The 12,387-nt window shown below is 44.6% G+C and overlaps 1 protein-coding gene across 1 annotated transcript in view; it reads left to right on the forward strand.

The window, feature by feature from the left end:
* Window positions 1-12,387, forward strand: part of DKK3 (dickkopf WNT signaling pathway inhibitor 3) — a 51,147-nt gene that overhangs the window by 5,920 nt on the left and 32,840 nt on the right. The window contains exons 3-4 of the mRNA XM_052652691.1: window positions 1,817-1,954; window positions 4,731-4,814. Coding sequence (XP_052508651.1) covers window positions 1,817-1,954; window positions 4,731-4,814 — 222 coding nt within the window. The remainder of the gene's footprint in view (window positions 1-1,816; window positions 1,955-4,730; window positions 4,815-12,387) is intronic.

Here is a 12,387-nt window from a genome sequence, read left to right on the forward strand (position 1 = left end):
AATACACAAGGAGATATGGAAGGGACTGGTGCAATGGCTCAGACACAGCTGATGCCCAGGCATGGAGGCAGTGATCGGGTTTCAGATATGTGAGGAGTAATCTCAGGGTCAAGCACAGTGCACGGTGGCTGCTGACCAAGTCCTTGTTTGGTTTTCTGGGCCTTTATGTGGACTAGGTGTTCTTCACACTTCTAGTGCAGTATCTCTGTGCTCCACTGAGGCATGGGAATTCTTTCCCCATGTATACCCAGCTCAGCAAACTTGGTTGGGAAAGATTGGAAAAGATGGGCCTCTTGTAGTATATAAGGGAATAGAGAACAGTGATTTTTTAAAAAATAGTAAAATCCTTTTTGAGGATTCATTTAAAGGAATAAAAATAGCCGAGAGTCAAGACTGCACTGTTGGAAAATTGCCAACCACCCGTGACAGCTTCTCTTTGTGTCTCTCATTTTAAATTCCTGGAGAGAGTGTCTGGTTGGCTCAACTAGTCCATGATGTATCTTCTGTTTAAGTCCCGTCAGCTGTGACTGGTCCAGTTGTCACCTGCCCACTCATCAAGTCTGGGTCTGGAAGTGGGTACAGATTCCATCTGGCTGATGTGTCTGGTATAGATGTCATGGAGGCCCATGATTTGAGGATAGTGGCCTCAGAAACCTGACATCACTAAAGAACACTTGTGTAAGAAGGGCCAGAAGGGTGCACCAAGAAATGAGTCATCTGAACCTCTACAGGGGTCTCTCGTACTCAGAGGGTAGATGGCGAAGGACTCGTAACTGTGACCCTACCAGTCATGGGGAAGGGGCTAAGTTGGTGCCCACCCCCACTCAGCCCTGCAACAAGGATTTGGGAGCAAATAATTTATTCGCGGGGCTTCCCCGGTGGCTCAGCGGTAGTAATCTGCCTGCAGTACGGGAGCCACAGGAGACACAGGCTTGATCCCTGGGTCGGGAAGCTCCTCTGAAGGAGGGCGTGGCAACCCACTCCAGTATTCTTGCTTGGAGACTCCCCATGAACAGAAGAGCCTGGCGGACTGCAGTTCATAGGGTTGCAAAGAGTCACACACAACTGAAGCGAATTAGCATGCATGTAATTTATTTGTGATGTGATCCCAGAAACACTAGGAGGAAGTAGAAGGAGATGGAAAAGGAAAAAGGCAGCAAAGGCTGTGCTGATGAGCAGGTGACTTCTAGGGACAACTAGGGTTCCATCTCTCTGAGGTCCTCGGAGAGAGAGAAACTATCCCACTGAGCGGAGAGGGCACTGGGGTACTTACCCTCATAGGCCGTTCTTCACTGATTGAGAGGTGTCCCCGGGGTGTTCACTAACTAACACTTGGTGCTTGTGTGGACTGAACACACTTCTGTAGTCAGAGAATGCTCTCAAAGAGAATCAGAGTTGGTTGCTGGCATGTAAGGGAATTGAATGTGAGTGACCTCCTGATTAGGACATGGGGAGATGGGAGCAGCGCCAAGAGCATCTCTCAGGGGTCAGGATTGCTCAGTGGGGGCATTCTCAAATCCCAACTCTGCCCTTCCCTGGGAATCTTGAGAACTTACCTAGTCTTCCTGAGCCTCAGTTGCCCCAGTTGTGAAATGGGGACATTAACACCCACCCCACAGGGAGATTGTGAGATGTAAGATGATAATATATGAAAACATTTAGAACAACACCTTGTTCTACTCAGTTCTCATTGGTACTTATCAGCAATAACACCATTGTTATTGCAGAAGAGGAAAAGAGTAGTTTTTTTTCTAATGGACTCTGATATGTATCAGAAGAAAACAATATTGCTCATTAAATTCGTTGATTTAATTAGATGGAAGCCGAAGAGGCTGCTGCTAAAACATCATCAGAAGTGACCCTCGCACACTTACCTCCCAGCTACCACAACGAGACCAACACAGAAACCAAGGTGGGAAATAATACCATCCACGTCCACCGAGAAATTCACAAGGTAAGTCGTGGCCAGCGCTTCCTCCTTTCTTCAGTGCCCAGTCCCATCAGACGACTAAGGTGTGGCCTGTGCTTTCTTTAAGAGAGTCTGCTGTGCAGATGTTTACATATTTGATACACAAGTCAAAAATACACATAAATATGGTAAAATACAGGTTAAAAGCCAGAGGGAGTGAGGGAGATTATTTAAAGGGGAAAGATATGTATCAAAAACATAAATTGCTTTTGCATTGAAGCAATAAATTTAACGCTAGTCTTCCTGCCAGTCCAATTGCAAAGGAATGTTCAGGGGTTTTTATTACTTGAAAAAAGGAAGCAAATAAGTGTTTAGAGAAAGACTTTCCCAGTATTGAATTTATCTCACAGGTTTTTATCTGTGATTCAGTAGAGAGTTGAAATAGAGTTCATGTTGCGGTGAATAGATCTTCACCATCTCCTTAGGAGGAGCTCAGATGTGATATACTCGAGTCTTCAGAATGGAAAACCTCTATTGCCACAACATGAAACATTCATCTGTTTGCTGGCTATCCATTCAAAATTTTATAGTGGCCTGTTTTCCAACCTACCATATGTCTAAGTGTCCCTTGGTCCAAAGTCTTGCATGAGGAGTGAGCAGGTTTGTTCTCAATCTGATTTGAGAAAGAAAACATTGCCCCTAGCATGCGATGTCTCCAGGGTGACTTTGGTAGGACTTTGGAGATCAAAGCATGTGGCCTGTTTTCTCTTAAAGAGAGTCTGGTGTGCAGATGTTTGGATCATTGTTGGAGGCTGTAAAATTGACCTCTGATCTCATCTCAAGGCCTGTGCACAAGGCCATGAAGATTCTCACAAAAGAGCCTTGCTTTTGTTCAAGTGTCCAGGTAATGACTGAGCTGACACAATAGCATTTCTGTGCCACAGTGGATTAAAGGGTCAATTCTCATGGGCCATTGCCTGGACTATAAAGTAGCCTTTGTGTGGCGCTAGCCCCACTGTATACTCACAGCCCAGCTCCAGAGCACACCCCCCACATAAATGAATGAGCCACCTGCCAAACAGAATCCTTTAGCATTGCTCATCTGAAGACTGGAGAGTTCCGGTCTTTGTCTCCAAAAGTGCATATTTTATTCCTGTCAAAACCAATATTCAGTCATCCTTTCTGACAGTAATTAGCCAATAGGTTTGGCTGCTTCTTCAGTTTGCTCCTTGTGAATATCAGAATAACCAAGTATGTGTCCTGCCAGCAGCGAGCATGGTTTTCAACTCCGTGACCCTCACTAATCATGTCTATGAAAATAGGAAGACTGGCACCTAGAATACCTTATGGTGTCCTGGGGCCAAATGACTTAGAGTGTGTGAGAGTGTTGTAAACTGTTAAGCACTATACAGCAGCGAATTGTTCTTACTGTTAATATTACTGTTGTTGTTACGGTGAAGTTATGGCATCCGCGTGGTGTAGTAGTTCTTGGGTGGGTTCCATGGAGCTCCTGTCCTGCATGATGCTTTATAAAAGAAGAGCTCAGTGGTGAAACATGTGTGGAAAACATTGTACGTATTTCTCTTCCTAGGGATACAAGAATGCACCTTAGTGTAATAAAACCTCAGAAAAGTCCCTGGATCTTTGCATACAGGACTGTATACTTTTAAAAATATATAGCATCGATTAATCTTGTGAAAATCTGGTATAAAAAGAAGAAGACATTATTTCTTTGCTGGAGAGAGGAATTATTTACATCAAAAATTTTGAAGTATGTTGGTGAAGACATGATCCTTATGTTCCAGAATGGGAATTAGAACTGGAATTTGATCCACTGTTGCACGTTAGGCTAAGAGTTTCCACTTTGTTTTGGCTGCAGATGCCTATGATATTAGAGCTGGCAGGAACTTTAAAGATGGCCTAGAAATGAGAAAACTGTGAATCAGAGAACAGAAATGATTTGTTCCAGGATACATACTAGACGGTCATTCGTGTCTGAGCCAGGGATCAAAGAATATCCATCCCCTAGCTCCTGAGGTTCTCTCTGTTCTTTTATCACCAACATGAGGGTTAGGCATGGCCTTGGATGGGGTGAGAGTGGCCTGAGTTTCAATCAGGCTCCCAGCTTTGAGGTGCCCACTCCTGGTTACAGAAGCCAGGCAGACAGTAGCTAAAGGAATACGGGGCCAGGCCTCCTCTCAGCCTACTTCAGCACTTGCTTTTTTTTGTTTGTTTTTTTTTAAACTTTTTATTTGTACTAGAGTATAGCCAGTTAACAATGTTGTGATCGTTTCAGGTGGACAGTAGAGGGACTCAGCAATACATACACATGTATCCATTCTCCCCCAAGTTCCCCTCCCATCAAGGCTGCCACATAATTAAGCACTTTCTTGAGGAAACAAAACAATTCCCCAGAATCAAGGAGCGGCTGCTCTAGCTAAAACCTGCTTCCTTCACTACCCAGGCCTGTAGTTGTTGAAAAGAAAGTTGACTTGGAGCTTCAAATGAATAAGCCCCACGAATGATAAAAATAGCTAGTGTTAAGTGTTTGCGAGGTGACAGGCTGTGTGCTGCGTGCTTTACACAGACTGCCTCCGTCCTCCCCTTGGCAGCCCCGTGCTGCAGACTCTGCCCTGTCTCTTCATCACTATCTGATGCTGCTGGTGGAGCTCAGAAACACAGTGGGGAGTGGGCATTCTGTCTACTTTGACAGATGCTCCTGCTTCAGAAAATAGAAAACAACAAAACAAAAAACCAACAACTTATGGGATTTGTCCAGAATCCCTTCTTTTTCACACTCACTGTCCCTGTTCTCCTGTAGATCACAAACAACCGGACTGGACAGATGGTCTTTTCAGAGACAGTCATTACGTCGATGGGAGAGGAAGAAGGCAAAAGGAGCCACGTGAGTTGTCGTCTTCCTTGCACTTGTACCCCGATGCACGCATTCCCTTGCTGAGCCTGCCAGAGGTGACCCGGACTTCAGACCATGGGCGAAAGGAGGGAGCTCTGTGCGCCTCTCCTGCCCTGTATCTCCCTGCTGCTGCTAAGCCGCTTCAGTCGTGTCTGACTCTGTGCAACCCCATAGACAGCAGCCCACCAGGCTCCACCGTCCCTGGGATTCTCCAGGCAAGAACACTGGAGTGGGTTGCCATTTCCTCCTCCAAGGCATGAAAGTGAAAATTGAAAGTGAAGTTGCTCAGTCGTGTCCGACTCTTGGCGACCCCATGGACTACAGCCCACCAGGCTCCTCTGTCCGTGGGATTTTCCAGGCAAGAGTACTGGAGTGGGGTGCCATTTTCTTCTCCATGTATCTGCCTAGATTACCCAGTTCCTACATTTCTGGCCAGACAGATGCAGTCCAGTAATAGGCTCTGCTTCCATGCACTTTGCCTCAGAAATGGCAGGACATCATTTGCACGGCTGCTCTCAGCCTTGAAAGGGGAACACTGAAGGGTCGGGTGTATTGGTTGGGGGTTTCTGGTAATAAGACCTGGTGTCTCTAACCTGAAAATCCCCTAAAGCTGCTGGCCAGACGCACACCCTTTCTGATCCCAGGCCTGGTCTGGCAGTTTGAGAGCAAGAAAACTTCAAGTGAAACCCAGTGGCCCAAGAGAAAGGTCCTTCTGCTCCAGCCTTCATGCTTGGGCCCCTTATGCTTGCACTTGCTACTCAGTAGCCTGTTGCTTAGTCCAGAGGTGGGCTGCTTTTTAGAGAATTATATTCTGAATGATGAGAGGGGCGTCATTTCACAGAAGGAAGGCCTGGCACAGGTTGGAGGGTGATCCAGGATGTCACTGGTCTCCAGACTTCCAGACTAGAGGTGTCTCCGTAGCACCTTGTCTTCACAAAGAGGAGGCTGGTTTCAGATGCAGAGGCCTGGTGAGGAGCAGACAGGGTGGCTGCTGTGTGATTCAGTCCATTGTATGAAGCGCCTCCTCTGTGGGGCTGGAGATGGCCGGCCTCTCTGTGCCCAGGAGCCTTATGCAAACTTCCCACCACACATTCCTCCCTCTGCAGTGCCTAATGCATCCCCAGCCTTCCGAGGGGATCAGGGATATAACCTGACCCTTTGTGGCCTTATCATAAGAGAAGCAGTGTACCTATAACCACTAGCGAGGTGGTGTTACTGTGGTTGGTAGTCAGTGGGTTCTTTTTTTAAAAAAATTACTTATTTTTTTTGAAGTGTAATTGATTTTCAGTATTGTGTTAGTTTCTGGTATATAGCTAAGTGATTCAGTTATATGTACATATATATGTATTCTTTTTCATATTATTTTCCATTAAGGTGTATTACAGGATATTGAATATAGTTCCTGCATTATACAGGAGGACCTTGTTGTTTGTCTTTTTATATAATAGTCTGTATTTGCTGACCCCAGACTCCTAATTTATCCCTCCCCACCTCCTTTCTCCTTTCTATGACTGTGAATCTCGTTCTCTTTTATAAATGAGTTCATTTGTATCATATTTTAGATTCCACATATAAGTGATATCATTCGGTATTTGTCTTTCTCTTTCTGACTTCCCTTAGTATGATAATCCCTAGTTGCCTCCATGTTACTGCAAATGGCATTATTTTATTCTGTTTTTGGCTGAGGGTGGTATCTTGTAACTTTGATTTGCATTTCTCTAAGAAGTAGTGATGTTGAACATGTGCCTCTTGGCCATCTGTATATCTTCTTTGGAGAAATGTCTACTTAGGTCTGCTGCCGTTTTTGATTGAGTTATTTTTATTGTCAAATTATGTGAACTTTTTGTAAATTTTAAAAAGTAAGCTTTTGTTGACCACATCATTTGCAGATATTCTCTCCCAGTCCATAGGTTGCCTTTTCATTTTGTTTATGATTTCCTTTGCTGTGCAAAAGCTTGTAAGTTTAAATCCCATCTATTTATGTTTGCTTTTATTTCTATTGCCTTGGGAGACTGAGCTAAGAAAATATTGGTACAGTTTATGTCAGAGAATGTTTTGCCTATATTCTCTTGTAGGAATTTTATGGTCATGTCATACGTCTAAGTCTTTAAGCCATCTTGAGCTTATTTTTATGTATGGTGTGAGAGTGTGCTCTAACTTCACTGACTTACATGCAGTTGTCCAGCTGCCCCGACACCACTTGCTGAAGAGACTCTCTTTCCCCCATTGTTCCCCACTGTATGTTCTTGTCTCCCTTGTTGAAGATTAATTTCAGTAGGTATGCTTTCATTATATTGAGATATGTTCCTTCTATACCCACTTTGGTAAGAGTTTTTTAATTGCGAATGGATGTTGAATTTTATCAAATACTTTTTTGCATCTGTTGAGATGAGCATGCGATTTTTGTCTTTTCTTTTGTCAATATGGCATATCACATAGATTGATTTGTGATGCTGAGCCATCCTTATGATTCTAGGATGAATCCGACTTGATCATGATGTAAGATCTTTTTCTGTGTTTGGATTTGGTCTGCTAATATTTTGTGGAGAAGTTCTGCGTCTATATTCATCAAAGATACTGGCCTGTAATTTTCTTTTTTGGTATTGTCTTTGTCCGATTTTGGTATCAGGGTGTTGGTAGCTTCATAAAATGACTTTAGGGCTATTCTCTTCCCTTCAGTCTTTTGAAAGAGTTTGAGAAGGATCCGTGTAAGTTCTCTGAATGCTTGATAGAATTCCCCAGTGAAGCCAGCTGGTCCTGTGCTTTTGTTTGCAGGAAGGTGTTTTTTGTTGTTGTTGTTGTTTTTTAATTAGAGGTTCTTTTTCACGTCTAGTGCTCAATCTGTTCAAATTATCTATTTCTTTTCAATTCAGTTCTGATGGCTATGTGTTTCTAGAAACTTGTCTGTTTCTTCTAAGCTGTCCAATTTGTTGGCATATAATTGTTCATAGTATTTTCTTATGGTCTTTGTATTTCTGCAATATCAATTGTGATTTCTCATCTTTGACTTCTTCCTTTGTTTATTTGGGTTCTTTCTCTTTTCATCTTGGCAGTTCTGGCCCGAGTTTTGTTAATTTTTATTTACCTTTTCAAAGAACTAGCTCTTGGTTTTATTGATTTTTTTTCCTATTTTTAAAAAATTTCTCTTCTATTTCCTCTCTAGTCTTTATTATTTTCTTCCTTCTGCTAACTTGATGGGTTCTTTTTGCTTGTTTTTGACACAGTACTCAGACATTTGCTATAGGCAGGGGGAGTCCAGTTAGCTTCGTATGATAGTGCTGACCCCCCCATTCAAGGGAACTGGGAGCTGATGAGGGGCAAGCCATGTGGAGAAATGGAAAGAGACCCAGTGTCGCAGGCTGGAAGCGTGAGTTTGTCACTTACAAACTAGGTCACCTCATTTCCCCCCATCTTTTAATGAGGCAATGATTTTCACCATCTCTCCCAACTCTGAAAGCACAGAAGCCTGTGAAGCAAAGATAGGATTGACTAAGGTCAGGAGAGAGGAAGGGCCAGCTTTTGAAGGTGGGAGAAGAGAGAGAAAGAAAGAGAATAGGAGGAAAAAAAAAAAAAACAGACAAAAAGATGGTACCGAGAGGGAAAAGCTTTAGAGTATTCCAGATTTAAGTCTCTGGGAGAGAACAGGGGAAACACAACTCTCAGGGATGTGGGTTACAAAAAAACCTTTGTGTTCAAGATAAAAAGGTGTATGATTGTGTGATTGCATCTTTTTGTTCTGGGAAGCCTCCCAGTGCCCAGAGGGCAGCAGCACCGCTGTGAGCATCTTTGTAGCTGCTGGAGGCCCTGATATACATCCCAAGCTCCCTGCTCTGCCCTCCAAGTAAGGCCGTTGTGTCAGGCTTGGAGCACTGTGGCAGGGGGAACCAAGCTCTGAGACTGGCAGGTCGGTGAGAGACAAGATCTCAAAGATGCCAAGAGTGTACAAGGGTCAGGGGGCAGCTGCCTGCACTTGTGTGCTGCAGCCTCCAAGTGTGTGCCCGTTTTCCGGAGGCTGCACAGCCTGTGTGTCCCTGCTCTGGGCTCAGCTGGGGGGCCCAGAATTTCCAGGGCTGCTTCTGCAGGTCCTCATGTTGATTGTGAGATGGAGGACCTGCAGGTCCCTGGGCAGTGCGTGACCTGAACCCCTGTGTGTGATGGTCCTGAGAATTCAGGAGGGTGACAGGAGACACGAGGACCTGCAGGTCCCTGGGCAGTGCGTGACCTGAACCCCTGTGTGTGATGGTCCTGAGAGTTCAGGAGGGTGACAGGAGGAGACACATCCAAGAAACCCAGAAGGTGGAGACTCACTGAGTTTTTCCAGATTCCTGCACAGGCCCTTGGGAACTTAACTCAGCAAGTTTTTCTATGTGAATAAACTCCAGTTTGACTGACTAGGAGAGTAACCTGGGGCATCTGATGCTTGACTGGCTGTTGCCTGCTGAATTGCCTGGGGTCTTGAGAGAACAGACTAGAGACTTTACAAGGCGCCTGTGAAAGGGAGGTCATGTGGCAAGAACAATGGTATGTTACCGCCGAGCCTCACTTCTTGTCGAGTGTCTTGCCAAGAGTCAGACAAACAAGGTCTGGTTTCAGATGCCCACAGCATTCTTGCATTCGAATCCTCTTTGTGTCTGAGTGGGAAGCCGTAAAGACTAGATTGCCTCCAGAGGCATGAGAACGGCTGAACATCGTCACCACTGTCCCATTCCATAGTTTGGCAATTTAATGGTTTCTACGGGTGGCTCTGGAAAACGCGTTATGTGCCAATGAAGCATTCTCTGGAATGGAAAAGGGAGGCTTGCCTCTCAAAAGGACAAAAAATCATAAGCTGTTCAGACCTTAAACTACTATAAATAGGGGCTGAATTCTCAGGATTTAAAGCTCCCAGATGAATTCAATTAAACATAACCACCAAACACGCCATATTTTCCTTTCTTCAGATGCTGGGATGTGTATTCATACATATGGTAACCTGACCAGGCCCATGGAAATTCACAGACAGCAACACTGTGTGGCCATCTAGAAAACCTAGCACAGTGCATGCAAGGCATTGGTCTGTTTTGCTTTCATGCTCGAAAGGGGGAAGGACATGGCGGCTTGTTATTTCACCTGAGCGCACGGGCAACTGTGATGTGGTCTGACGTCTTTCTGTGAGGCTTTTGTGTGGAGCCCTCCGTCTGCTGTCTCCCTTGATGGGCCACTGGGTGGGCTGACCACGGCTGTGCTCCTTTCATGCAGTGGGTTAGGAGGGAAGTGGTGTGTTGGAAGCCAGAGAGCAGATAAGCCAGTATGCACACATACAAGGCTTTTGTTTATAACCGTGTCCCCAGATATGAAGCATCTGGCCCAATTACCCATGTATGACATGTACTCTCATTAAAATATCCTCAGAACTACAGAGCTCAGCACATTGTGCATCTGTTGTCTTTTCTGTTTTCACATTAGAGTATGATATAAAATATCCTACACAATAAGGTATTTTCTCCAGCTGAACATACCTTATTGGAACCCACTGTTTCAATCACATACAACCAGCTCTAAGATACTTCCTGAAACTTCTGAGGGCCTAGGTAGACAAATTTCACTACCAGATTTGTCCAGATAGTAATGATTTGAGTAATCCCATGATTTCCTTGTCCAAGAGAATGATCAGGATAGACGGCAGACTGTGGAAAATGGCGATGGACTTCTCCACCAGTGTGAACTCAGTGTCGCCTTCTCTGCTGTGAAGATGCTTTGTTTGTTATTTGTGTTCAAGTCTGGGGGAAGACAGATGGTCAGTGTGGCTGGACGTCAAGATTTGTTTGTTTCCTGTTGAACAGTAAACATCCTGTTACTTCAAAGCCCAGAGAGACTCAGCAAGAGTGTGGGCAGAGAAAGTGTGTTGAATAGCGTCTTTCCCCAGGAGACCTTGGGTTCTTCCTTGCCCCCAGCTCGTTCATTTGTCACAGAGTAACTGCAGGTGAGGGGCTGGCTTTGTCTGGTCCCTCTGCCGTGACGTCTGAGGCTGAAGTTGCCTTTATAGATTTTATGGAATTACAGAGGGCACCATGCTGACCAGTCATTGGGGTTTATTTTAACAGAAATGCATTTGCGGAAGGCACAGGTTCCTTGCAGTAGTCCCTAACCTTTTAGGCACTAGGGACCTGTTTCATGGAAGACAATTTTTTCCACGGTCCAGGGTGGGGGAGGATGGTTTTGGAATGATTAAATGCGTTGCACTTATTTTGCACTTTATTTCTATTATTATGACATCAGTGTCACCTCAGATCTTCAGGCATCAAATCCTGGAGGTTAGGATCCCTGCCTTGGAGAACTTTGGTCAATACCCAAAGGTTCAGCCTCCTGGAGAGTTCTTTTGGATGTATGTTGGGGGGCTGGGTGCATTGCCAAGTCCCGGGAGATGTTGCCCTTCTCTATCTGTCAGTCTGGGGGCAGAGTGAAGTCTGAACAAGGTGTGAGGCTCACCTAGGTTCAAACCTATCCTAACCCTCACATGCTTTGTCCTCTATGGTTCTGTTTCTTTCTTCATCCAGTGAAGCTAAGCATCCTCGGTTCACAACACTGGGTGAGAGTCTTTAAGGAGAGGTTTATAAAGCTCTTTGTGTGAGGCTCATTATTACCGAAAAGCAGTTAACACTGGGTTCTAACTAGCTTCTCTCCTGGGTCCCAGGAACCTACTGCAAAAGTGGAATTCCTCTGGAAGCTGGAGATGTGTTTCAGGACTCCATGGGCCTCTTCGCACTGATGTTTGTGGCCTGGGGATAAGTTCTCTAGAGCCACGCCTCACCCTCTGAGTCATGTATTTTGCTAGAAGCTTGTGCTCCCTGCTTTGAGCCTGACTCACCCTGCACTTCTTGTTCTTATGAGTCATAAGTGACTTGTTTGGGTATTGGCGATACAAACAGAAGGAAAGATGGGCCTAATGAATGAGAAGACGCATACGTGATGTTCAGGTGCTAACAAGATCCCGGGTGGGGCCAGGTTGGCAGGATGCATCTTGGTTTCTATAGAAAACAACATGCTTGTGGGTCTAAGAGTGATGGTGTAGTCTCTTGTGAATGTGCAGTTCCACAGTCCTGCAACCAGACACTTGGGTCCTTTTGTGTGTCTAGGTTTCTATTTTGCACTGACTTAGTAGTTTCTGACAAGTATAAGGCCCTTATGCCTTCATCCAGTAGGAAAAAATTATAGGGAAAATTGAAGAACTCTGAATCATTCTGAAAAATGGATAAGCAGTCCCCAAATAAATAAAGTTGATCCAAGTAAGCAGTGTTTAAAGAGTAGGCATTTCTTTTTGAGCTATAACCTGGCTATATTAAGTTGTACTCTCCTCAACCTAAATATCCTTCAAGAAGAAATTTGTGATTCCACATGCAAAATCAAAATACTGTGAAGTTCATAAACCAGTTTCACACAGGTTTCATATATGTTGGTATAAAAGGATGTCTTCAGTGAAACATTAAGTGAAGAAAAAGCAGTTGTAAAGCAATATATTGCTTTACATATATGACGGTATATATTAGTTCAGTTCAGTTCAGTTGCTCAGTCGTGTCTGACTCTT

This window comes from Budorcas taxicolor, chromosome 15, assembly GCF_023091745.1.
Source record: "Budorcas taxicolor isolate Tak-1 chromosome 15, Takin1.1, whole genome shotgun sequence".
NCBI lineage: Eukaryota > Metazoa > Chordata > Mammalia > Artiodactyla > Bovidae > Budorcas > Budorcas taxicolor.